Source organism: Anomaloglossus baeobatrachus, chromosome 8, assembly GCF_048569485.1.
Source record: "Anomaloglossus baeobatrachus isolate aAnoBae1 chromosome 8, aAnoBae1.hap1, whole genome shotgun sequence".
NCBI classification, from domain to species: domain Eukaryota; kingdom Metazoa; phylum Chordata; class Amphibia; order Anura; family Aromobatidae; genus Anomaloglossus; species Anomaloglossus baeobatrachus.
Window position 1 is genome coordinate 245,852,564 of NC_134360.1, and position 27,972 is coordinate 245,880,535.

General features: G+C 43.1%; 2 protein-coding genes across 5 annotated transcripts; one reads left to right on the top strand and one right to left on the bottom strand.

Annotated features, from left to right (window-relative positions):
• Nucleotides 1–791: 791 nt before the first annotated feature.
• HPDL (4-hydroxyphenylpyruvate dioxygenase like) lies at nt 792–19,962 on the bottom strand. 4 transcript variants are annotated; one of them, XM_075321182.1, is made up of 3 exons: nt 5,289–5,339; nt 4,959–5,014; nt 792–2,773 (listed from the first exon to the last, which is right to left on the bottom strand). In XM_075321182.1, the coding sequence occupies exon 3, from the start codon at nt 2,749–2,751 to the stop codon at nt 1,579–1,581; it is 1,173 nt and encodes a 390-aa protein (XP_075177297.1). In that variant the 5' UTR covers nt 2,752–2,773; nt 4,959–5,014; nt 5,289–5,339; the 3' UTR covers nt 792–1,578. The 4 variants fall into 4 exon arrangements, with proteins under 4 accessions (XP_075177297.1, XP_075177299.1, XP_075177298.1 ...); XM_075321184.1 differs by lacking the exons at nt 4,959–5,014; nt 5,289–5,339 and adding an exon at nt 19,864–19,962; XM_075321183.1 differs by lacking the exon at nt 4,959–5,014 and having other exon boundaries at nt 5,289–5,354.
• LOC142249520 (selenoprotein Pb-like) lies at nt 12,633–27,972 on the top strand. The gene is made up of 4 exons (XM_075321186.1): nt 12,633–12,835; nt 21,514–21,726; nt 22,638–22,779; nt 26,799–27,972. Exons 1-4 carry the CDS (start codon nt 12,633–12,635, stop codon nt 27,066–27,068), a joined length of 828 nt encoding a protein of 275 aa, XP_075177301.1. The 3' UTR covers nt 27,069–27,972.

The window sequence follows — 27,972 nt, forward strand, 5'->3', positions numbered from 1 at the left end:
TTTATCCAATTTTGATCTTTTTTTTGTTTTTATTTAGCTATATTTAAAAAAAATAATGTATATAGAGGTTATCATCAATTGTACAGGAGGAGGAGGTGAGCTGTAATATCTATTGTGAATGGTGAATCCAGCGTTATCTACTGTACATAGAGATGTGATCAGTCATTGTACAGGAGGAGGAGGTGAGCTGTGATATCCCTTATTGTGAATGGTGGATCCTGCGTTTTCTACTGTATATAGAGATATCAGCCATTGTACAGGAGGAGGAGGTGAGCTGTGATATCGCTTAATGCAGGATCCACCATTCACAATAAGTGATATCACAGCTCACCTCCTCCTCCTGTACAATGGCTGATAACATCTCTATACACAGTAGAAAACGCAGGATCCACCATTCACAATAAGGGATATCACAGCTCACCTCCTCCTCCTGTACAATGACTGATAACATCTCTATATACAGTAGAAAATGCAGAATCCACCATTCACAATATCTACTGTATATAGAGATGTTATCTAGTCATTGTACAGAAGGAGGAGGTGATCTGTGACATCACCTATTGTCAATAGTGGATTCTGTGTTATTTATATATGGAGGTGTTATCAGTCATTGTACAAGAGTAGGTGACCTGTGATATCACCTATTGTGAATGGTGGATCCTTTGTTACCTACTGTATAGGCACTATCAGCCATTGTACAGAAGGAGGAGGAGGTGAGCTGTGACATCTATTATGAATGGTGGATCCTGTGTTATATACTGTATATAGAGGAGTTACCAGTCATTGTACAGAAGGAGGAGGTGATCTGTGACATCACCTATTGTCAATAGTGGATTCTGTGTTATTTATATATGGAGGTGTTATCAGTCATTGTACAGGAGTAGGTGACCTGTGATATCACCTATTGTGAATGGTGGATCCTTTGTTACCTACTGTATAGGCACTATCAGCCATTGTACAGAAGGAGGAGGAGGTGAGCTGTGACATCTATTATGAATGGTGGATCCTGTGTTATATACTGTATATAGAGGAGTTACCAGTCATTGTACAGGAGGAGGAGGTGAGCTGTGACATCACCTATTGTCAATAGTGGATTCTGTGTTATCTATATATGGAGGTGTTATCAGTCATTGTACAGAAGTAGGTGACCTGTGATATCACCTATTGTGAATGGTGAATCCTTTGTTACCTACTGTATAGGCGCTATCAGCCATTGTACAGAAGGAGGAGGAGGTGAGCTGTGACATCTATTGTGAATGGAGGATCCTGTAATATCAGACATTGTACATTTCTTTTTAAGACATATAACATAAAAACCTGATTTGGGCAATAGGTAATTTTAAGACTCATTTCCTTCAAGAATAAGAATCTGCAACATTTATGGAATAATATTTGTATTATTATCAATGATAATCACAGACCTGGAGCATTAAACATAGACGCTAGCCTGTGACTTCTAGTTCTCCAGTGCTGGCTCCTTTTATCTCGGATTAGTGAGCCCAGCTCAGGTCACGGTCCATCTCCTGTTTGATGGAGCTCTGCCTTCGGGGCGATAGAATATGGGGGACATGTCAAGTATCACTGGGTCATTGCCCCTTCCTGTGCTTTTTGGCCCAAGTCATGCATCATATCTTGCATAGAGCGCCACAGTGCACGAATATTCCCCTCCCCGAACCCCTGCGCCCCCCTGCGCTCGATCAGCTCCAGGTAGACCGAGTTCTTGGAGAACAAGGGTTCAGCAAACACCTGTAAAAGGATTTTCTGGATTTCATCTTTCTTATCTTGGAATTCAGGGGAAGAATCTATCAAAATTCCAAACTGGGAGAGCTGCTGCGGGGTGAACCCTGCGCGGAGGATCTCCGCCCTCTTCTGGGGCTCGTTATAATAACCCGGCGGCTGCGCAGCAAAGAGAACCCCATTATCAGTCAGCGCCGCCGCGGCCTGGAGGATGTCGGGGGTTAGGAGGCCGACGTGCTGGATCCCACCTTCCTTATGGTGCTGGAGAAACTGGTCAATCTGATTTACTCCTTGTTGGGGTAAAGATTCCGCCATTACAATCTTACCCAAGTCCTCCCGCCCCGGACACTCTATGGGGGTCAGCCGGAGCCCGATTTGGGGGCCACAGATTTCAAAGCCCTGGTTCACGTTCTCTCCTTCTCGGAGAGGAAAGTGCTGGAATCCGAGACACCGATTATACCAGTCAATCACTTGTGCCGTGGTCCCCCGTGGACAGGCGTACGTGACGTGATCTACTTGTGTGACATTTCCCGGAGATCCATTGTCGTCTTCTTTTTCGAGAAGCTGAAAGCCTGGAAGGAAAGTGGCCGTATACCGGGAGCGGTCGATAAGAGTGTGTCTGACGTTCCCGAGCATGGACTTGACCACACAGTAGGACACGGGGCCGGCGTCGCTGTGAAGCTGGGTGGGTGGCACTAACAGGCCGCAGCCTTGGTTGACCAGTCGTTGGCTCAGCCCCGGCACATCTTCCACCTCGTAGCTGACGTTGCAGGCCGTGTCCGGGGAAGGCGAGGGCACTGGAGAATCGTAGAGCAGGGCCGAGCTCTGGGAGGTCTCGTTGACCATGAACACCACTTTTCCATTTCTTAAAGCGACTTGACAAGGGGCGACTCCGTCCAGACCGCGGGCGGCGAATGGCTTAAACCTGTACTTGGTCACCAGGTCGGTGATGATCCTCTGCGGGTTGGAGACTTGGAGGGTGATGTGACTCAGACGGGTCAGCGGGGAACTCATGGTGCAGAGATGAGGCTAATGGCTGAAAAACAACAACAGATTGAGGTGAACATTCACATCCGGATGAGATCTGTACACACATCGCTATTAGGGCTTAAAGGGAGAATGCCAGCCTAAACTGATGATATAAACCGAGCACATGGCCTTGTAGGGGATACAGCCACTATACAAATCCCACCTTTAGTGGTCAAATCGTTGCCTCCATTCAAGGGAAACTGGTGCTTATTCAAATATGCTAATTAGGATAAACAGTGCATCCTGGGAGTGGTCAAAAGGCTCAGTGCACCATTCCACCCACTGGGTTTGTATGCCCCTCCTCTTATACTCACCTGCCGACATCTTCATCTGTTTCTAGTGATTTGTGCCCGGGCAGCTCCAGTGTTTCATGGAGGTCACAACTCAAAACGAGTCTATGAGAGCCTCGTTCTGGCTCCCATAGACTTGCATTGAGACTTTGTGACATATCTTCTGACTTCCAGTCAATCAGAAGTTACCAAAACAAGATGGCGCCGTAAGACCTCGAGCGATGACAAAAAAAATATAAAGTCACTGGAAAGTGAATATAAGACCAGGGACAGGGCGGCTTAGATTTAAAGCTCCACTCCGCGCTGAAAAAAAAAATGCTGGAGAGGTTCTTTAACTATTAACACTTATTTTTTAAAGGAATCTTACTTTAGAAAGAAAGAAATGAGCTAATAAAAGAGGTAGATGGGCCAACTTTATAGAGAATAGAATTAGGGGAAAAAATGAAATAAAGCTGTCATCAAAGATACTACAAACGCATAATGGTGTCCGTGTACGGCATTAAATATGACATGATCATTTATGGAGGGTTACTGAGCAAAATGTGGGGCAAATACACCTGAATAGGCCTCAGGGCGGACGTATATGACCATATACTGTACAGAAAATACCAACTCAAGAGAAACAGAAGTCTAATTCCACAAGGCCCTGTATATATCCCGACATAACCCTAAGGATGCCCTCCCTGACCCCAGAGGCTGGTAATGTACAGTATATGTCAGTGTCTATCCCTATACATCCTGCTGGTTAGATATCTATAGTACGGCACAGATCACCAGTTTATTTGTTATGCTTTTCTTATATGGCGTCATTAATTCTGCAGCGCTTTACAGACGTCATTATCTCTGTCCCCATTGGGGCTCACAATCTATATTCCCTATCACTTTGTCTTTGGAGTGTGGGAATAAAATCAGGCAAACACAAAGAGAACATATAAACTCCTTGCAGAGGTTTTCCTTGGTTTCATTTTAAGCTATGACCCCAGTGCTACAAAGCAACAGTGCTAACCACTGAGCCACCCTTCCTACAGTGCTAACCACTAAGCCACCCTTCCTACACTGCTAACCACTGAGCCACCCTTCATACAGTGCTAACCACTGAGCCATCCTTCATACAGTGCTAACCACTGATCCCCCTTCCCACACTGCTGACCACTGAGCCACCCTTACTACAGTGTTAACCATTAAGCCACCCTTCCTACGCTGATCCACCCTTCCTACACTGCTAACCACTGAGCCAACCGTCCTACAGTGTTAAGCACTGAGCCACCCTTCCTACACTGCTAACCACTGAGCCATCATTCCTACAGTGATAACCACTGAGCCACCATATAGTGATAAAACACTGAGCCACCATTTCTACACTGCTAACCACTGAGCCACCTTTCCTATACTGCTAATCCCTGAGCTACCCTTCCTACATTGATAACCACTGAGCCATCATTTCCTACACTGATAACCACTGAGCCACCCTTTCTACACTGGTAACCACTGAGCCACAATGCTGTCTAATCCACTTCCAACGCGTTTTCCCTCAGAATAGCCAAGCGTCATCAGGGGAATAAGGATCTTTCAGAGCTGAAAAAAAACCCAGTTCTCTCTGCAGAGGCGCTACGTCCATGACGCCCCTCCTTATATTCAAAGGAGCCTGGATGTGATGTCTTTTAGTGAATAGAGTTGGAGTGACAGAGGCTTCAGATCTACAAATAATTGTTTAGCCTCATTTACATATATAATCAAAACTGATTTCTCAGGAACAGAGGAACGGACTGACCTGGTAAAGATATTGCTGGACTTGTCTTTGAAAGCGATAGATGAATATATAAATATTTTTTTTTGGTGGGGGGGGGGGTGAAATCCCGCTGACACATTCCCTTTACACATTTTGCACTATTTGTCTCTTACTGGCTCTTTGTTTTCCTGCTCATTCAACTCTGATGTAGATTTATGGTCACAAATCACTGAGAAAAAGAGAGAGAAAGGAATTACAAACTCTCCCGTCAGCAGGAGCTCACTGACAGGTTCTCAGTTACCTCATTCTACAGCCAGCAACATGCGATGAGACACAGCCGATAGAAGGAAAGCAGTGCAAACAGTTTTTAATTAAACCTAATGACAAAAAATACATTTAGACAAAAAACATGCATTTATGTAACAAAAAAAAAATATTTTGTGGTGGAAAAAAAAGTGAGAGGACATCCCTTTAGAGCAGCGGTGCCCCCAGCCTGTCCTCACCTTGCACTGGGCACATGGGGCCTCTCCATTCATTCTCATGTCACCCTTGAGATCTCCCAGTAATGCCTTGAAGGTGGACTGTACCATCTCACTAACAGGAAGGGGGGGGGAGGTAATGTGTAATGACTCTGCCAGCATTCCTGTGAGTCATCACACCGGCTGTGTGCAGTGGATTCATGTCAGTACATCCCTGGGTTAATGACAAATTAGTGGGTGCAGAAGTAATCGATTAATGACCCCCAAATCCTCCCTCCCCCGAACGCACAATCCTGAATGAAGTTGGGGAAGTCCAAGTTCTTGGGGTTTCTTTTAACCAATCAAAAATGTTTGGCAACAACACTTATATGTGTGACTATCACTTTAAGGCCGGGGCTGCGGCTGTCACTCAGAATCACAACTGATACAATGTGTCGCTTTCAAATTTCTGTAAATAAAACGTTCTAATTGCAAGACTTTTGCTCTTTTCCTCACCATTTTCAAGATCTCCAACACAAGCATTAAAGGGGGCTTTCCACCAGCGTAATATTGACCCATCCCAAGCATAGTGTAGGTCATCAATATTAGAATTGGGGGGGTCCAGCAGCCCCCAAACAGGATGTCAGCAGAGTCCGCAGCAGAGGAATAGGTCATCAACATCAGAGGTGGAAAATCCCTTTAAGGGTTTGTTCACATGTAGTTTTTTGTGTTTTTTTTTGTTTTAGTAAAGTCTTATTCACACAGGGCATTTACAAAAAATATATCATTGTTAATTCTTGCAGCATTTTTTACAGCCATCGTTTCCTTTTAAAGGGAACCTGTCACCACTTTTTCGGCCTATAAGCTGCGGCCACCACCACCGGGCTCTTATATACAGGAGTCTAACATGCTGTATACAAGAGCCCAGGCCGCTGTGTAGAACATAAAAAACACTATAATACTCACCTGAATCGGTCGCTGCGGTGGATGTGGCTCAAATGGGCATTTCCATCCTCCGGCGCCGGCGCCTCCTCTTTCGGCCATCTTCGTCCTCCATCTTCTGAAGCCGGCATGCGTGACGCGTCCTACGTCATACACACTCGCCAACATTCAGGACCTGAGCAACAGCACTTTGATCTGCCCTGAGTCCATTTGACCCAACTCCAGCATTTCCCTCCTCTCTCTATAAAGACACATCTGCAGGTTTTTCCCTCCTCTCTCCATAAAGACACATCTGCAGGTTTTTCCCTCCTCTCTCCATAAAGACACATCTGCAGGTTTTTCCCTCTTCTCTCTATAAAGACACATCTGCAGGTTTTTCCCTCCTCTCTTTATATAGACACAGCTCCACTTTTTTCCCTCCTCTCTCTATAAAGACTCATCTGCAGGTTTTTCACTCCTCTCTCTATACAGACACATCTGCAGGCTTTTCCCTCCGATCTCTATACAGACACATCTGCAGGCTTTTCCCTCCGATCTCTATACAGACACATCTGCAGGTTTTTCCCTCCTCTCTCTATACAGACACATCTGCAGGCTTTTCCCTCCGATCTCTATACAGACACATCTGCAGGTTTTTCCCTCCGCTCTCTAAAGACTCATCTGCAGGTTTTTCCCTCCTCTCTCTATACAGACACATGTGTAGGTTTTTCCCTCCGCTCTCTATATAGACACATCTGCAGGTTTTTCCCTCCTCTCTCTATAAAGACACATCTGCAGGTTATTCCCTCCTCTCTCTATACAGACACATGTGCAGGTTTTTCCCTCCGCTCTCTATATAGACACATCTGCAGGTTTTTCCCTCCTCTCTCTATAAAGACACATCTGCAGGTTATTCCCTCCTCTCTCTATACAGGCACATCTGCAAGTTTTTCTCACTGTCTGACATGATATCAGAATAAACCTTTCCCATTTTAGGTCAATTAGGATCCAAAATTATTTATATTTACCAAATGCCAGAATAATGAGAGAGAGACTGTTTTATTACTTTCTGTAAAGTCAGAAGTTTCCTCCATGTCATTAGTATTTGGTGGCATTGCCCCTTACACTGTGTGACTTGGGAGAAACGTTTTGGATCCTTCCAGAAGCTTCTCACAATAGTTGGGGGAATTTGGGCTGATTCCTCCTGACAGAGCTGGTGTAGCTGAGCCATGTTTGGAGATCACTGCTCGCACCGGCCTTTTCAGCTTTGCCATAAATTTCCAATAGGATTGAGATCAGGGCTTTGTGATGGCCGCTCCAAAACATTGATTTTGTTTTCCTTAAGCCACTTTGTAACCAGTTTGGCAGTAGCTTTGGGTCATTGTCCATTTGGAAGACCCATTTATACCCAAGCTTTAAGTTTCTCGCTGGTGCTTTGAGATGTTTCTTCAGTATTGCCACATAATCTTCTTTTCTCATGATGCCATCTATTTTGTGAAGTGCACCAGTCCCTCCTGCAGCAAAACAAAATGATACTGTCACCCCCATGTGCCCCAGTTGGGATGGTGTTCTTAGGCTTCAAAGATTTTCCCTTTTTCCTCCAAACATAACGATGGTCATTATGGCCAAACAGTTCAATTTTAGTTTTGTCAGACCACAGGACATGTCTCCAAAAATTAAGGTCTTTTTTCCTGTGTGCATTTACAAACATTAATCTGGCTTTTATCTTGTAGTAATGGCATCTTCCTGGCAGAGTGGCTTTCAGCCCATGTTGATACAGTACTCGTTTCACTGTGGATAATGACACAATCTTACCAGCTTCCACCAGCATCTTCACAAGGTCTTTTGCTTTTGTTCTTGGGTTGATCTGCACATGTGTGACCAAAGCATGTTCATCTCTGGTACACAGAACCCATCTTTTTTGAGTGGTATGATGGCTGGACATTCCCATCTTGTTTGTACTTGCGTATAAATGTTTGTACAGATGAACGAGGCACCTTCAAGTATCTGGAAATTGCACCCAAGAATGAATCAGACTTGTGCTAGTCAAAAACTTTTCTTCCTGAGATCTCGGCTAATTTCTTTTGACTTTCCCATGATGCTACACAAAGAAGCCGTGTGTTTCAGGTGTGCATTAAATACAGCCACAGGTTTGCCTCTAATTAACACAGATGTTGCCAATAAACCTATCAGAAGCTTCCAAAGACATAACATCATCATTTGGGCTGTCCCATGTTGTTTAAAGGCACAGTACTCTTAGTGTATGGAAAATTTTGACTTTGCAGAAAGTAAAAAAAAATCCTTAAAACATTCTCTCTCTCATTATTCTGGCATTTGACAAAAATAATGAATAATTTTAATTCCTAATTGACCTAAAATGGGAAAGTGAGAAAAACCTACATAGAGACCTAGAAACCTTTATAGAGAGCGGAGGGAAAAACCTGCAGATGTGTCTGTATAGAGAGCGGAGGGGAAAACATACAGATGTGTCTTCACAGATAGTGGATGTAAACTTCTGGTTTTATTTGTATATATATATATATATATATATATATATATATATACACACACACATATATATATATACCGTATATACAGGTTAAAATATATCTTTGTACCGTGTTAGCCAGTAGAGATAAAAAATTGTTTAAAAGAACTGAAGTCCTCAATGGTTGATACCTCTTAATGGCTAACTGAAAAGATGGTAATAATAGCAAACTTTCGAGACTACTTAGGTCTCTTCATCAGGCATGGTATATCTGAAGAGACCTGAGTAGTCTCAAAAGTTTGCTATTATTACCATCTTTTCAGTTAGCCATTAAAAGGTATCAACCATTGAGGACTTCAGTTCTTCTAAACAATTTTTTTTTATATATATACATATATATATATATAGATATATATAGTATATATATATATATATATATATAGTATATATATATATATATATATATATATATATATATATATATATATACACATATATATGTATATATATATATATATATATATATATATATATACACATATATATGTATATATATATATATATATATATATATATATATATATATATATATATATATATATATATATATATATAGCATATTTATAGTGTGACTGTAAATAATCTGCAATGTCTGTGACCTACAGGCAAATACTTCCACCCCAGTCCTGACCCCTGGTCGCTGGTCCATCACCCCTGCTCTGGGGCCCAATGTCCTTCATGGGGGATGGAGGTCCTGGCCCTGCCTCCAGGGATAAAGTGCAGGAGTCCTGGGCAGATTGTGCCACATCCTGCTGCAGAAATCAGACACAGGGACATCCAGGGGAACAGAGTGAGTGAGTAGAGGGGGAAGGCGATTCACTTCTTTTATGGTATTTTTGGTTATCATGGTTATTTTGGTTATAAGTTAACAACCGTTTTCCTGTAAACTAATCAGAAACATCACGCATCGTCCTAAGGAATGCTATAAAATATGCACATAACAGAATCATTAAAAAAAATATGCAACGTTTTTTAAAAATAAAATTTTAAAATTATCAAGAACCACCCGAAACACGTCTGCAAATGTAGTGCCTGGTTTGGCTTCTAGTGTTTGGCAATGATCAAAGAAAGGTCGATATTGACTTTTAAGATTGCTACCTCCAGTCGGTGGCGCTAGAGTGCCTGAGCTAAATGTCAGCATTGGCTCAAAAACATGAAGTGTGGTGCAGAAATATCTGAAATATCTAAACAATGCTTTTAACTTTACATTAAATTCCTTCTTCTTTTTTACATAGAGCTCAATTCTGTATTGCACATGTGTCTTTTTTTGCCAAGTTTTTGGTGATTTTAGTCTGCTTTTAATTTGCTCCTTTTTGTACTTTATTTTATGTGTTTGGTTTTGTTTGTTGTTTTTATTATTATTATTATTATTATTATTATTATTATTATTATTATTATTATTATTATTTTGTGTTAGCCATTAAGGGTGTGATTTTTGTTTTCCAGATGTTTGCAGCTGATTTACCAACTGCAAATTTTTAAAAGATCAAACATATTTACACTTGACTCCCAGGAGTAATTTTACATATTCATGGAATTTTTGTGCAAATAATGTAATTTTAAATAAACAGATGACTTTTTGCTTCAAAATCAAAGTAGAGGGCAAAAATAAAGTGTATTTTTTATTTTGCACAGAAATCATGAGCTGCACCAGTGTAAAAAATTTGCAACAAAAAAAGACAACAAATATTATAAAGAAAAAAATAAATAAAAAAGTACGCAATGGATAAATCAGGACCATAATTTGTTATTTGTATAAATAATATATATATATATATATATATATATATATAGATAGTAAAAAAATAAATAAAAATAAATAAAATAAAAATTTAAAAAATATTTTAAAATTTTTATTTTATTTATTTTTATTTTTTTACTATATATATATATATATATATATATATATATATATATATATAGTAAAAAAAATAAAAAATAAAATAAAAATATTTTTTTTTTCTTTTTTAATTGATATCTTATTTTTTTTATTGTATACTTTATTAAATTTTAAAGGGGTTTACAATAAAAGAGGATTATTGTGACACTTTTAGTATAATGTTTGCAGTAATATACATCATATAAAGTCAGAATTACACATGCAGCCTCTGGAACCACTGATTTACCTCTAATGATATCTTGGGGCAGTGGGAGATATGGATGGTAATAACTATAGATGACCACAAATCTATACATTCAGAAAGTTGCCTGGAAATCACAAGCCTTTGGAGAATGTTTGACCCTTCTAAGGCCATATGCGCACTTTGCGTTTTTTTCATGCGTTTCCGCAGCGTTTTGAACTGCAGCGTTTTAATGCCAAAATGCATGCGTTTTGATTTTCAAGCAGTCTATGGGAAATGGGGATTTCTTGTGCGCACCATGCTGTTAAAAACGCAGTGTTTTAGTTGCAGAAAATTTGGCAAAAACTCAGCGTTTTAAGAAGCAGCATGTCAATTGTTTTTGCCATTTTGGCAGCGTTTTGCTAACATTAGAGTCAATGAGAACTTTCAAAACGCATTCTACATCAAAATTCCAGGGTTTTACATGCTTTTTTGACAAATAAAATGCATGCGTTTTTTACATTATATTGAGGTCATGATGTGTCCCTCTACACACACACACATAGTCCGACAATTAAATTAGTGAAAATCAATAATTTAACGTTATTTTATACATAAATATTAGAACACCGTTATCATTTTAATAAAATTAGATATTTCTTGTATGATTTTATTCAAGATATTTGTTATCATTTTTTTCCTTTTTTTCATAGTGTTTGAATGTTTAAACTTTATTTAGTAGTGTATTTGTAGACAAAACGCATGAAAAAGCAGGTAAAACGCGGTAAAAATGCGGCAAAAATGAGGTAAAAACGCAAGCGTATTTTCAGCGTTTTTGTGGACAAAACCAAATTTGACAAAGACAATTTCTGCCAGAGGATGCGTTTACAACTGCAACTAACTCAACGCAAAGTGCGCAAATGGCCTAACAATGAGATACAATGGAAAAACCTATGGTAAAATACTTCTAACACCTGAGTGTAAGGCTATGTGCGCATGTTGCGTCGGAGTGCCTGCAGTTAATTCTGCACGTTTTCCTGCTCTTGGTTTTTGACCATTTTTTAGCGCTAAAAACGCATGCGTATTTACCACGTTTTTAGTGCGTTTTCAGCGCTTTTTGCCTGCTTTTTCACCTGCGTTTCTGCAGATGTATTTTGTAGACCAGGACACTGTGAAATAAAGTTGAAATAGTCAAAAAGAATGAAAAAAGATAAAAAAAAAGGATAAAATTAACTGTTAATAAAACTATATGGAAAATCATCAATTTTAATGAAATAATAGTGGTTATGCATATTTTAACAGAAAAATAGGTAAAGTTTATTATTTTTTAGCATTTAAATTTTCAGTTATTGTGTGTGTGTAAAGGAACATTATAACCCTTTAATTTTATGCCAGAAAAGCATGCGTTTTTGAAGCCAAAAACGCAGTGGAAAAGCAGGGAAAAAGCAGGAAAAACGCAGGAATTTTGGTTTTGGTTGCCTTTTGCCATTTCTCATTGACTCCAATGTTATGGAAATGCTGCAGAAATGGCAAAAACAACTGACACGCTGCTTCTTTTTCTGCATGGTTTTTGACCAAAAATATGCAAATTAAACGCTGCAGAAAAAAAAACATTCATCTTTTCCCATAGACTTTGCTGGAAATAAAAAACGCATGCGTTTTGGCACAAAAACGTAGCCGCTAAAAACGCTGCAGAAACGCAACGTGCGCACATAGCCTTAGGGACCAGATGCAGACCTAGAAGCAGGACATTGAGGCACACTTGCTCATGCTCAATCCAATATTTTTTAGGTTACTTTTTCCTGAAGGTGATATTTTATTTTTTGTACTCACAGGATTGCTGTGCGTCCAGTCTCTATAATGAGGGGTTCTTCTCTTTTTATCGCCTCCCTCCTGGGTCTCCTGGCTGCGGTCGCCTCAGGGGGTAACGAGACGTCCTTCTGTAGGCCGCCTCCTCACTGGAGCATCGGGGACGAGGTGCCCATGGGGAGGACAATCGGACAAGTGACGGTGCTGGCGCTCCTACAGGCCAGCTGTGGCTTCTGCCTCGTCCAGGCAGCCAAGTAAGTCATCCCTAGATGTTATAGATGGGTCCTACAAAATATGAGCCCATCTGGGATTGTGCTGTGCCATTGTCTAAGTACTGCGAGTGCCCAAAATACTAATATTTGGAGAACCCGACTCTTCAAAGCTCCTATTGATGCTGGAATAACAGAATATTACTGCAGATATTAGTCATTTTATACCTATCTCCATCTGATAATCCAAAAGATTTGATGATCAATGATCCGTGAGGCCCTGTTAATAGGGTTGGTCCACAAATAACAAATCTTTCACCCCTCAAGTCATGGGGAAAGACTGTATTCAGTGACTGTACAATTCCTGAGATAGGAGATGACAGTTGGTGCTGATAAAGTTCTATGGAGAGGAGGAAGGTGGAGGAACTAGGGGCAGACACAGACAATTCTGCTACAATTCTCCATAGAACTTTACCAACCGTCCTCTCCTATCCCAGTAAAGGGAAAATCTGTATTAATTGGAGGTAAATATACATATGAATGGAGAATTTTGAGAATGAAAGATCAGTCCAGGAGGAGAAAGAAGCAGATTTATGATAAGATGTATGAAAAAGTTTGGGCACCCCTATTAATGTTAACTTTTTTTTCTGGGGATGTGATGGGGCCATATATACCATGATGGGGCAATATACAGTCATATGAAAAGGTTTGGGCACCCCTATTAATGTTAACCTTTTTTCTTTATAACAATTTGGGTTTTTGCAGCAGCTATTTCAGTTTCATATATCTAATAACTGATGGACTGAGTAATATTTCTGGATTGAAATGAGGTTTATTGTACTAACAGAAAATGTGCAATCCGCATTTAAACAAAATTTGACAGGTGCATAAGTATGGGCACCTCAACATAAAAGTGACATTAATATTTTGTAGATCCACCTTTTGCAGAAATCACAGCCTCTAGTTGCTTCCTGTAGCTTTTAATGAGTTCCTGGATCCTGGATGAAGGTAGATTTGACCATTCCTGTTTACAAAACAATTCCAGTTCAGTTAAGTTTGATGGTCGCTGTGCATGGACCGCCGCTTCACATCATCCCACAGATGTTCAATGATATTCAGGTCTGGGGACTGGGATGGCCATTCCAGAACATTGTAATTGTTCCTCTGCATGAATGCCTGAGTAGATTTGGAGCGGTGTTTTGGATAATTTTCTTGCTGAAATATCCATCCCCTGCGTAACTTCAACTTCGTCACTGATTCTAGCACATTATTGTCAAGAATCTGCTGATACTGAGTTGAATCCATGCGACCCTCAACTTTAACAAGATTCCCGGTGCCGGCATTGGCCACACAGCCCCAAAGCATGATGGAACCGCCACCAAATTTTACTGTGGGTAGCAAGTGCTTTTCTTGGAATGCCGTGTTTTTTTGCCTCCATGCATAACGCCTTTTTGTATGACCAAACAACTCAATCTTTGTTTCATCTGTCCACAGGACCTTCTTCCAAAATGTAACTGGCTTGTCCAAATGTGCTTTTGCATACCGCAGGCGACTCTGTTTCTAGCATGCTTGCAGAAACGGCTTCTTTCGCATCACTCTCCCATACAGCTTCTCCTTGTGCAACGTGCACTGTATTGTTGACCGCTGCACATTGACACCATCTGCAGCAAGATGATGCTGCAGGTCTTTGGAGATGGTCTGTGGATTGTCCTTGACTGTTCTCACCATTCTTCTTCTCTGCCTTTCTGATATTTTTCTTGGCCTGCCACTTCTGGGCTTAACAAGAACTGTACCTGTGTTCTTCCATTTCCTTACTATGTACCTCACAGTGGAAACTGACAGTTTAAATCTCTGAGACAACTTTTTGTACCTTCCCCTGAACAACTATGTTGAATAATCTTTGTTTTCAGATCATTTGAGAGTTGTTTTGAGGAGCCCATGATGCCACTCTTCATAGCAGATTCAAATAGGAGAACAACTTGCAAGTGGCCACCTTAAATACCTTTTCTCATGATTGGATACACCTGCCTATGAAGTTCAAAGCTCAATCAGGTTACAAAACCAATTTAGTGCTTCAGTAAGTCAGTAAAAAGTAGTTAGGAGTGTTCAAATCAAGAAATTGATAAGGGTGCCCATACGTTTGCACCGGTCAAATTTTGTTTAAATGCGGATTGCACATTTTCTGTTAGTACAATAAACCTCATTTCAATCCAGAAATATTACTCAGTCCATCAGTTATTAGATATATGAAACTGAAATAGCAAAAACCCAAATTGTTATAAAGAAAAAAGGTTAACATTTATAGGGGTGCCCAAACCTTTTCATATGACTTTATATGGCCCCATCATGGTATATGTGGCCCCATCACATCCCCATCATGGTATATATAGCTTCATCATGGCCCCATCTTGTCCCAATCCTGGTATATATGATGCCATCATGGAATATACGGCCACATCACATCCCCATCATGGTATATATAGCTTCATCATGTCCCCATCTTGGTATATATGGCCCCATCATGTCTCCATCCTGTTATATAGCCCCTTCCTAGTATATGTCCCCATCCTGGCCACATCCTGGTATATAGTACCATCCTGGTATATGTCCCCATCCTTGTATATAACCCCATCCTGGTAACTATGATCCCCTAGTGCGCCGCACACAGTTAAAAAAAGAAACTAAACAATTACACTCACCTTCCCGTCACTCCCCCTGTGTCATCCTCAGGCGCTGGCATACTGGCAACTGACCAGCGTGTAAGCAGGGCAGCGCATTATGTCACTGTCATGTGCGCCCACGTACAGCACTGTCAGCTGTGTCAGAATATTCGCTGCTCCCCAATGCTCAGGATTATGGGAGTGGGGAGCAGTGAATATTCACAGTCTTAATTGGCGAACGGCACATCACAGTGCAAGGACCCGACAGGTCCCTGTGCTGTGATGTATTATAGCTGGATACACGCCCTTGGACGCACATCCAGCAGAAACAGATGCTGGGGTCGACGGGCCCCCTGCACCCCCGGGCCCGGTCATGATCCCTGCAACCGCAATTGTTATGCCCCTGATTATACAACTGTTGCGACCCTAACCATCTCTGATCGCAACAGTTTAATCTTTTAGATACAGCATTTAAGAGAGAAGGAATGGGGTAAAGGGACAATGATCATTCCCATCAATCCACCTGGACGTGATCCCGGTGTCTACATACAGCCAGGGACCTACTGAGGGCCTCCACATCTGCCAGGGACCTACTGAGGACCTCCATATCTGCCAGGGACCTACTGAGGACCTCCATATCTGCCAGGGACCTACTGAGGGCCTCCATATCTGCCAGGGACCTAATGAGAGCCTCCTTATCTGTCATGTTACTACACCTGTTTTTCAATAGACTACAATACTACACAATTGTGAGTTATATTGTATAAGCGATCAAGGAATCATAGGTTCAAGTTCACTAAAATGACAAATTAAAAATGTAAAATAAACTAAAATATTTTTAAATAAATAAATAAAAGTTTAATTTAACCTCTCATTCCCAAAACATTCCAAAATCTAATAAATAACATATTTGGTATCGCTGGGGGCGTAATTTTTCAACTAAATAATATTTAAATATAAAAATATTGCATAAAATGAATGGTAAAATAAATAAAAAATCATAATATCATAATCACTTCTTTTTCATAATCATGAATTGATTGAAAACTTTTGCTGTCAGGGTATATTTTATGTTATTTTTTTTTTACACCTGATGAAGGCTATACAGTAGCCGAAACGCTTTGTGTTTTATTAATAAAAATACATCTACATTCCTCTGCTGTCCTGGTAATCCATGTGTGAGCTCCACATTGGATTTTTTTTATTGCATTCTACGTCTACCGTTACTTTTTTGATCATGTCACCTTCAGATCAAAAAGTTGCATGAACCCCGAAATTGATACATAAAGAAAAATTACAAATAGTACCGCTTGCCCTGTATAAACTAAGCCCTCCATCAACTCAACAGGGCTCAACAGGCCACAACTCAACAAAAGTTGAGGCTCTTAGAAGGCAAGAAGAAAAAATAAGTTCAAGGGGTTAATGGCGGTGTGTGGTTTAGATGTGGCGGTAGCGCCGCGCTCATCGACTCCTGACGACCTCACAGACGAAACGTTTATCATTTTGTTTCTTTAAACTTGTAATGTAAATAATGACCAGACAAAGGTTGTATTTACCACTGGCGCGGGCGGCGTACCGGGGGCCACTCCGCAGGCTGCGCGGACACATATAACCCCGATGTCCCGGCTGTACTTTGCATTCACCATATGGGATCTTCACACCCTGGGGCTGAGAGTTTACGACATGCTACTGCCGAAACAGTTTTGACAGTGTTCAGACTCGAAATATTTTTTAACTATTTTGTACTCCATGTCCTCTGTTCCTGTGTATGACATAGAGAAAGTAGCAGGAACCCAGGGATCGGGGATGGTGGGAGTGATACATTGTAACAGCTATGTTTTGAGCTGCTGGGATCATTGGGAGTGATACATTGTAACAGCTATGTTTTGAGCTGCTGGAATCATTGGGAGTGATACATTCTAAGGACCAGTGCACATGCGGGTTTTCGAGTTTTTTTGTTGTGTTATTTTTTTTCTGCACTGATTTCACAAAACCTGAAGGATTTCCAGTCCCAGTAAAATAAATGACATTCTTGAATTCTCGTGCACATGTTGCTTATTTTTTTACTTGCTGATTTGCAGCAGAGTTAAATCCGAAGCATCAATACTTTCAGCATTTTTTAGCTGCAGATTTCTTTCATACTGAGTGGGGAAAATTCTGCACCAAAACCACATGTAAAAAACACGTTAAAAACGCATCTATTTTATGCATTGTTTTTAGTGCCAAGAGATGCAGGAATTTCCTCTGCAAATACTTACAAGGTTATGGTGTGAGCTGTTGGAATCAGAGATGATGGGAGTGATACATTATTATAGCTTCTCATAAGCCAGATCAGATACCCACACTTTGCACTGACGAGGGGCAATCATCCCGAAACACCGTGTCTGCAAATTGGGATTCTGATCTGGTATAATTCCTAAGGGGCCCTTTGCACACTACGACATCGCTAGCCGATGCTGCGATGCCGAGCGCGATAGTCCCCGCCCCCGTCGCAGCTGCGATATCATGGTGATAGCTGCCGTAGCGAATATTATCGCTACGGCAGCTTCACATGCACTCACCTGCCCTGTGACGTCGCTCTGGGCGGCGACCCGCCTCCTTCCTAAGGGGGCGGGTCGTGCGGCGTCATAGCGACGTCACACGGCAGGCGGCCAATAGAAGCGGAGGGGCGGAGATGAGCGGGACATAAACATCTTGCCCACTTCCGTCCTTCCGCATAGCCGGTGAAGGCGGGTAAGGAGATGTTCCTCGCTCCTGCGGCTTCATACACAGCGATGTGTGCTACCGCAGGAACAAGGAACAACATCGTAACATCGGTCTTTCCTAAATCATGGAAATGTCGGACGCTACACTGATGATACGATTACGACGCTTTTGCGCTCGTTAATCGTATCATAAAGGATTTACACACTACGATGTCGAGAGCGACGCCGGAAGTGCGTCACTTTCGATTTGACCCCACCTACATCGCACCTGCGAAGGGCCCCTAAGTCTTATGAAAAGGCTTGTTTAAAAAGCCACTTTTGACTTTTAGGATTGCTACTTCCAATAGGTGGCGCTAGAGTTTGTCTCCTTCCTCACTGGAGGGACAATTTGTATTATGGTATTATAGTGCCATTTATTCCATGGCACTTAACATGTGAAAAGTAATAAAAACAAGTACAGTAATCATGAACAGTACAAGGCACAGGCTGGTATAGGAGGAGAGAGGTCCCTGCCCACGAGGGCTCACAGTCTACAGGAGGAGAGAGGTCCCTGCCCATGAGGGCTCACAGTCTACAGGAGGAGAGAGGTCCCTGCCCGCGAGGGCTCACAGTCTACAGGAGGAGAGAGGACCCTGCCCGCGAGGGCTCACAGTCTACAGGAGGAGAGAGGTCCCTGCCCACGAGGGCTCACAGTCTACAGGAGGAGAGAGGACCCTGCCCACGAGGGCTCACAGTCTACAGGAGGAGAGAGGACCCTGCCCACGAGGGTTCACAGTCTACAGGAGGGGAGAGGTCCCTGCCTACGAGGGCTCACAGTCTACAGGAGGAGAGAGGTCCCTGCCCACGAGGGCTCACAGTCTACAGGAGGAGAGAGGTCCCTGCCCACGAGGGCTCACAGTCTACAGGAGGAGAGAGGTCCCTGCCCACGAGGGCTCACAGTCTACAGGAGGAGAGAGAACCCTGCCCACGAGGGCTCACAGTCTACAGGAGGAGAGAGGTCCCTGCCCACGAGGGCTCACAGTTTTAGAGGGATGGGTAAGGATACTGTAGATGGGGGTAGAGCTGGTCATGCAGTGGTATAGTGGACTGAGGGTTACTGCAGGTTGCAGGCTTGTTGGAAGAGGTGGATCTTCAGGTTCATTTTGAAGTTTTCATGTTAGGCGAGATTCTGATATGCCAGGATAGAACGTTCCAGAGTATGGGGGAGGCACAGGAGAAATCTTGTTTGATTATGGGAAGAGGAGATGAGAAGAGAAGGAGATCTTGTGAGGATCTGAGGTTACGTGCAGGTAAGTACCGCGAGACCAGGTCACTGGTGTATCGAGGAGACAGGTTGTGCATGGCTTTGTATGTCATGGTTTTGAATTGGGGTCTATGGGCAATGGGAAGCTAGTGAAGGGATTGGTAGAGAGGGGAAGTTGGGGAATAGTTGGATTAGTCGGGCAGCAGAGTTTAGGATAGATTGTAGGGGTGTGAGACTGTTAGAAGGAAGGCCACAGAGCAGGAGGTTGCAGTAGTCCAGGTGGGAGATGATGAGGACATGGACTAGTGTTTTTGTAGAATCTTGGTTAAAGGGAACCTGTCAGCAGAAATTTCCCCTAAAACCTAACAGATTCCCCCTCTGCAGCTCCTGGGCTGCATTCTATAAAGGTCCCTGTTAGTATTGTGCCCCCTTTCTGACCCAAAAAAAGACTTTATATAGAGGTACCTTTTTGGCTTTGGATTCGGTAAATCTGACACGGGGGCGGGCTGCCTGATGGCCGTTATTCTGCCCCCTGGTCCTGTATGCCGCCCCCATCGCTGATTTCCATACTTCTGGACGCCGCCCACTGCTCCAGCCATCCCCGCGCATGCCCAGTGCTCATCTCTCGTGGATGAGCACTGTGCCCAGTGTCACCGCTGGTGACGTGCACGCAGGGTTTAGATTATGGGCGGTGCTGTTATGTTTATTAACAAGCAACCGCCCATAATCGCGGGACCGCGCTTTCCCCCTCAGCCTGCTTCTTTCTGCGCAAGCGCGCTGCTGGTGACCCCACGTCACCTCCTTCCCATCTTGCCCTGAGGCAGGAAATAGATGGGAAGAGCGCGGAGCGTCTCCTCCTGATCGGTGTTACTGCTCCACGCTCTTCCCATCTATTTCCTGCCTCAGGGCAAGATGGGAAGGAGAGAGCTAACCACTGAGCCACCATGCCATATAAGAGGTTTTGTTGTTTGCTGCTGGGATTAAAGATGATGGGAGTGATACAACCTATGAGCACCTGATTTTATCAATGAGAATTAATAAATAGGTGATATAAGTAGTTACAGGGATCCTTCCTTGGATCGGTACCATAGTAGCTGAAAGTAGTGCTGTCCGGGTGTCATACTGAAGTGTGACCAGTAGGGGGCGGACATATTCTTTCACATTTTTCACCTATTTTCAATGTCTTTCTTTATTTATCTTTATTTTTTTATATAGCGCTAACATATTCCGCAGCGTTTTACATACATCAGGAACACTGTCCCCATTGGGGTCACAATCTAAATTCCCTATCTGTTTGTCTTTGGAGTGTGGGAGGAAACCGGAGAACCCGGAAGAAACCCACGCAAACATGGGGAGAATATACAAACTCCTTGCAGATGTTGTCCTTGGTGGGATTTGAACCCAGGACCCCAGCACTGCAAGACTGCAGTGCTAACCACTGAGCCACCACAAGACTTCAGTGCTAACCACTGAGCCACCACAGGACTGCAGTGCTAACCACTGAGCCACAAGACTGCAGTGCTAACCACTGAGCCGCCGTGCTGCCCCAATGAAAGTGTCTAATTTTCTGACCTGCTACCTACAGTATATGTGATGATCCGACTAATGCAAAACTCTACATGAGCAGGTAGGACGTGTTCCACCTCTTCATTCAGCTTTGTCAGAAGATGTCAGCCCCCATTAATCATTGCTCTGTAGTGCGCCCCTTAGAGACTTTGTCCCATTCACCCAGTGACGGCGTCTCGTGACACGGTGACCCCTTCCTTACCCATCATGTCATATCCCACCCTAATCACAGAGTACAGCAGCCATGGTCATGTGAGTCATTCTGGAGAATACAGGCTGCTGTCTGTTCTCGACAGCAGCCATGGCCATGTCCCTCTGCAGAATACAGGCTGCTGTCTGTTCTCTTTTTGCAGGATTACACTGTAGATTGATATAAAAGCTATTTCCTAATATAAACCCTTGGGTTCTTGTTTGCATTGGTCCAGCGCATTGATGAAGATTCGTCCGTTGCATGTCTGAGATTTTATTCAGGAATTGCAGAGATAGCTTTTGGACGGTGCGATGCATGATCCCTCCGCTGTAGTAAGAAGTGGTGTTTTTGTTTTCCAGCATGGGACCCCTGCGAGATAAGCTGGAGGAGCGGGGGCTCACTAACATAAGCTACATCATTGTCAATGACCAGAGCTTCCTGTCAAAGCTGATGTTCCCGGAGCTGAAGAGGAGAGCACCGGCCGGGGTCCCGGTGTACGAGCAGCTGCCGGACCAGGAGGACGTGTGGGAGACCCTAAATGGGGCCAAGGACGACTTCCTGATCTACGACCGGTAGGAATCTGGTGACCCGGGACTGAATTACTGCTATGGGGGACCATTGTGTAAAGGGGAGTCGACGAATGGCCGGTGGGGCTGCGGTCTACTTTACTAAACTGAACTTGTGCATGCGTTCCGCCCCGGCCGGGGAGGGCGAAACACTTCCTTGGGTCTTCAGGGGAGCGTCCACCACCCCACACCCGGATACCCATCATAGACGTAGCAGGGTAACACATCACACAGAGATTCTTTACAACACAGAAAACACTGTTTTATTTGCTCTTCAATATTCTGGACAGACATGGCCGTACATTCCTGTTCTGCTGCCACTATACTTTTTTTGGTTAGCCCTCGCCCTGGGTATTAGCCTTCCAGCAGCCAAGTCTGAACTTCTACTTTCCCCGTTCCCAGTCTCCGTGGCTTCCCTGTCCACTCCATTACCTCGGACAGCTCTATCCTCCTGACCTGCATATGGGTCCGCTGGCAGAAGACTTGCCCTGACACCCAAATGATCCCTGGACTGTCCTAAGCCCGTCACGAGGTGAGCCGTAGGCTCCGGACCGTTGGAGAAAACCTCCTGGTTCCACAACGGACTCTGGTGCACTCTAAACTGCCGGTCACTAGATGGCGCCAACCGCTGCACCGCTCCGGCTCTGCTACATCGCAAGCCATACTCTCCAGCAGCAGCACTTAGGCATTTACTTTAATATACACATTATAGGAGTGGGGTAATCTGGCCACCTCCCGCGATTGAGCAGAATTCCCTATTACATATCATAAATCACAATTGCAGCTACTAAATTCAGTCCGCACCAACATATCCCCCTCCACAGACCCCCATCCCCTCCTGAGGCAGCTGCAGATGGAGAGCCGCCAGATATTGGGGGCACCATTGTAATGATGATGACTGTCTTTGTGTTTCGCAGGTGCGGCCGGCTCACCTTCCATATCCGCCTTCCTCTCAGTTACCTCCACTTTCCCTACGTCGAAGCCGCCATCATCTCCACCTACTATGACGACTACTGTCACAACTGCAGCTTCTACGCAAACGTCACTCACAATAAAAGGGTAAAAAATAAAATAATAGACTAATTATCAAAGCTGCAAATGATATCCTCGTAGAAGGGATGCTGCTCAGCTCAGGGGCGTATAGGGAAACCATGGGGTCCCATAGCAAAAGTCCCAAATGGGCCCACCTCCTCTCTCGGTGGAGTCGGTGGGGTCACGGTGCATAGGAGGGGATACAGAATGGAATGACTCATACATGTAAAAACAGTGAGGGGGCATATATCACTGCATATATCACTGCATATATTACTGCATATATCACTGCATATATCACTGCATATATTACTGCATATATCACTGCATATATCACTGCATATATTACTGCATATATCACTGCATATATCACTGCATATATTACTGCATATATCACTGCATATATCACTGCATATATCACTGCATATATCACTGCATATATCACTGCTCTCTCCCAACGCAATACCCCTTTCCTGGCCCCACAAAGTATAATGTCTCCAAAAAATGCATCTAACACACTGCATGATACCCCTACCCAACAGTGAATTCCCCCGCACAAGTGTGATGATCTGTCTCCCTAAAACAGTATGATGTCCTCACAGTAAATACGCCCACACAATATGAGATGTCCCACACAATGAGACCCCCACACAATGAGACCCCAACACAATATGAGATGCCCCACACAATGAGACCCCCACACAATATTAGACCCCCACACGATATGAGATGCCCCACACAATGAGACCCCCACACAATATGAGATGCCCCACACAATGAGACCCCCACACAATATGAGATGCCCCACACAATGAGACCCCCACACAATGAGACCCCAACACAATATGAGACCCCCACACAATGAGACCCCCATACAATGAACCAACACACAATATGAGACCACACACAATATGAGACCCCCACACAATGAACCCCTACACAATATGAGACCCCCACACAATGAGACCCCCATACAATGAACCTATACACAATATGAGACCCCACAAAATATGAGACCCCCACACACTGAACCCCTACACAATATGAGACCCCCACACAATATGAGACCCCCACACAATGAGACGCCACACAATATGAGACCCCCACACAATGAACCCCTACACAAAATGAGACCCCCACACAATGAACCCCTACACAATATGAGACCCCCACACAATATGAGACCCCCATAGAATGAACCTATACACAATATGAGACCCCACACAATATGAGACCCCCACACAATGAACCCCTACACAATATGAGACCGCCACACAATATGAGACCCCCACACAATGAACCCCTACACAAAATGAGACCCCCACACAATGAACCCCTACACAATATGAGACCCCCACACAATGAGACCCCCACACAATGAACCCCTACACAATATGAGACCCACACACTATTAAACCCCACACAATATGAGACCCCAAACAATATTATGTCATCACACAATGATACCCGCATACAATATGAGACCCCCACACAATATCAGACCCCCACAAAATATGAGATTCCTATACAATATGTGACTCCAACGCAATAAGACCACCACACAATATGAGACCCCCTCACAATATCAGACCCCCACACAATATGAGATTTCCATACAATATGTAACACCCCCCCACGCAATAAGACCACCACACAATATGAGACTCCCTCACAATATGAGACCCTCACAGAATATCAGACCCCCACACAATATGAGACTCTCACACAATAGGAGATTCCCATACAAAATGTGACCCGCCACACAATAAGACCCCCACACAATAAGACCACCACACAATATCAGACATCCACACAATGAGAACACCACACAATATGCGACCCCCACACAAAATGATTCCCCCCTCCATGACAAGCGTCTTTAATACTCAGTAGAGCACCACTGGCAGTCATGGGCAGCCACATCATTTCCGAGGAATCTTCGCCCGTCCTCATGGGCAATGACCTCCAAGTCACTAATATTCTTGGGCTGTGTGCCGCCTTATTCATATCCCCCCTCAAATCTTCTCTGGGGTTTGGGCTAGATGACCGCGCCAGAATACTCCAGGTCTTCTGAAACCGAGGCTTGGAGCATTTTGAGATATGTTGGGTTTCTTTGTCCTGATAGGAAGTCCAATGACACCGTTCAGATTCCTCAAATAAGACATGATATTTTCTACTAGAATTTCCTAATACTTTATTGAATTCCTCCAAATGCTGCAAGTTTCCAGTGTAATCAGAAGCAAAGCAGCTGTGGAGCATCACCAAACCATTATCATGCTTCACTGCAGGCATCACTAATCCACTGCCATTTTTCACTTTAGGCATCATGAAGCCCCCATCATGCTTCACTTAAGGCATCAATGAGCCACCACCATGCTTCACTTCAGGCATCAATGAGCCACCACCATGCTTCACTTAGAGCATCAATGAGCCACCACCTTGCTTTACTATACACATCACCAAGCCACCACTATGCTTTACTTTAGAAATAACTGAGCCATCACCATGCTTTATTATAGACATCACCAAGCCACCACCATTCTTTACTGTAGGAATCACTGAGCCACCACCATGCTTCACTGTTGCAATACCTGAGACCCTGCCATTTCTTACATCACTAAACCCCTGTAATCTAAGAAAAAGACTGTTAGCACATCCGTTCTTTCTAATGGGAACAGGTGCTTCAATGTAGGAATCACACTGCCACCACCATCTTTCATTATAGGAATCACTGAGCCACTACCAAGCTTCACTGTAGCCATCACTGAGCCTCCACTATGCTTTACCATAGATATCAGCAAGCCACCACCATGCTTCACTGTAGGATTCAGAGCCACCACCATCCTTCACTGTAGGAATTACTCAGCCCCCTGCCATTTCTCACTGTAGGCATCACTAAGCACCTGCAATGCATCACTGTAAATATCACCGAGCCACCATCATGCTTTACTGTATACATCACCAAGCCACAGCCATGCTTAATTGTGGCAATCACTATGCTTCACTGTAGGAAACACTGAGCCTCTGTAATGCTTTACCATGCTTTACCATAGCTATCACCAATCCATCACCATGCTTCACTGTAGGAATCAGAGCCACCACCATCCTTCACTGTAGGAATTACTGAGCCCCCGTCATTTGTAACTGTAGGAGGCATCACTAAACCCCTACCATGCTTCACTGTAAGTATCACCAAGCCACCATCATGTTTCACTGTAGGAATCACTGAGCCTCTGGCATGCTTTACTGTAGACATAACTGAGCCATTCCCATACTTCACTGTTGGAATACCAGAGACCCTGCCATTTCTCACATCACTAAACCCCTGTAATCTAAGAAAAAGACTGATGGCACATCCTATCTTTCTAATGTGAACAGGTGCAAACTGAATATGAAACATGGTAACAAAAAGGAGGCAGTTGCACACTGCAGTGCTAAGATAAGTGAAACAATTATTATGGGAATATAGACATGCATTACTGCTATGAAAAAAACATGTAAAAATTGAGATAGCACACAAAATTGGCCATATTTTATGTGAGCCCAACAGCCAAAGACAAAGCAACCTCATTTTGTTGGGTCCCCATCAAACTAATGCCTCTGTTTGTGTTAAACCCCCCCCCCTACAATTTATGGGTGGACAGGAACCTGTAAGTATCACCGAGCCACCGCCATGCTTCACTGTAGGCAGGGTGTTCCTTTCAGCATATGCTTCATTCTTATTCTGCAGACATATCACTGATATACAGGCAGTCAAAATTTCAATTTTGTTTCATCACATAATAAAATACTTATTTCTACGGCTTGGCGCATATTGGAGATGACTTTTCTTGTGCTTTAGGGTCAGTAGAAGAAACATCTTAAGATCCAGGCATGGTGACCTCCAGCATTTACTATACGCCTGATGGTTGAATCATTTTGATCTCAGCTATGGTATAATGGATCTGCACAGATGCATTATGTCCTCGCAGCAGTGACAATACAGAGACATTAGAGCTGCCTACATTGCATTTTCTGTTTCTTCTATTTTGCCTAATTTCTTACAGAATGAAACATTTGGGAATAACACTATAAATGTGCAAAGAGAACAACATCCAGAGGCGCAGACCCCAGGTCCCAAAAAAGACAAAATTAAGGAAAATAAACCTAGTGACCGACATATTCATGAACACCAAGAGGGACACGGCGAACACAATCATCAACCAAGGGAGGGAGAACGTCATCAAGCAATCGGTAATGACGGAGAACGTCATCAAGCAATCAGTAATGATGGAGAACGTCACCAACTAATGAAACATGGGGGAAAACAACATTAAAAATCCAAAATATGAAAAATCAACTATCAACTTCATCATCTAATCATTCATGAGACTTCTTCTCCAATCATCTGCTGGGAACCACTGAAAATGATCTATTGTGTATCGTCGAATGTAGTGTCATCCAATCACTGATAACCAACTATAACCCCCATCATTAATAATTAGTGACCATATATATATCTCATCATCCAATCAACAAATTATGACTACTAACCTCATCATCAACAATGAATGATAAGTAGAGTTGAGATTTGCAGGACCCTGGACACATAAGTAGCCCGTGGCCACAGGACCAGAGCCCTGCGAGCCCCCTCTTACTTGCTGGTGCCCCTGAATTTTTCAGCTTTATTGGGGCAGAACATAATCACTGATTAAAAATCCCTCTTGGCCTTATTCTTGCTCACAGAGCTGAGGGTCTGTTACAGTGTATCAGTGCAGGAAGAACATAACTGCATGGAGTAAAGTACAAGAGAGGTATATACAATGTAACAACCCATCAGCTGTGCGAGAAGAAATATTCAGCTGTAGAGGTAAATATTTTGGCCTCAATTCATTGTTTCTGTCTCCTCTTTTTAGTGACTTTACATCTTTAGTATTCGCACCTTGCACTCTACGTTTTTCGCCACTTTTTAACTTTTCTTTCTTTTTTAAGACTTTTTGCATTTTTTTCTCAACAACTTTGCTTATCCATTTGTGTTCAGACTGATTGATGAAATGTGGCTTTTCAGGCGTGTCTCACTCCGGTCCTTGCCTGGAGTAAAGCTTCTGGCGTAGCTTTTAATTTGTTGTATTTGTAAACAAACTTGAGACTTTTTAAAGGATTTGTCACTTTTTGTTCGAAAAAGTTGCACAAAACTATTAAAAGTCAAAAATAAAATTGCATTTTTTCATTATGTGCCAA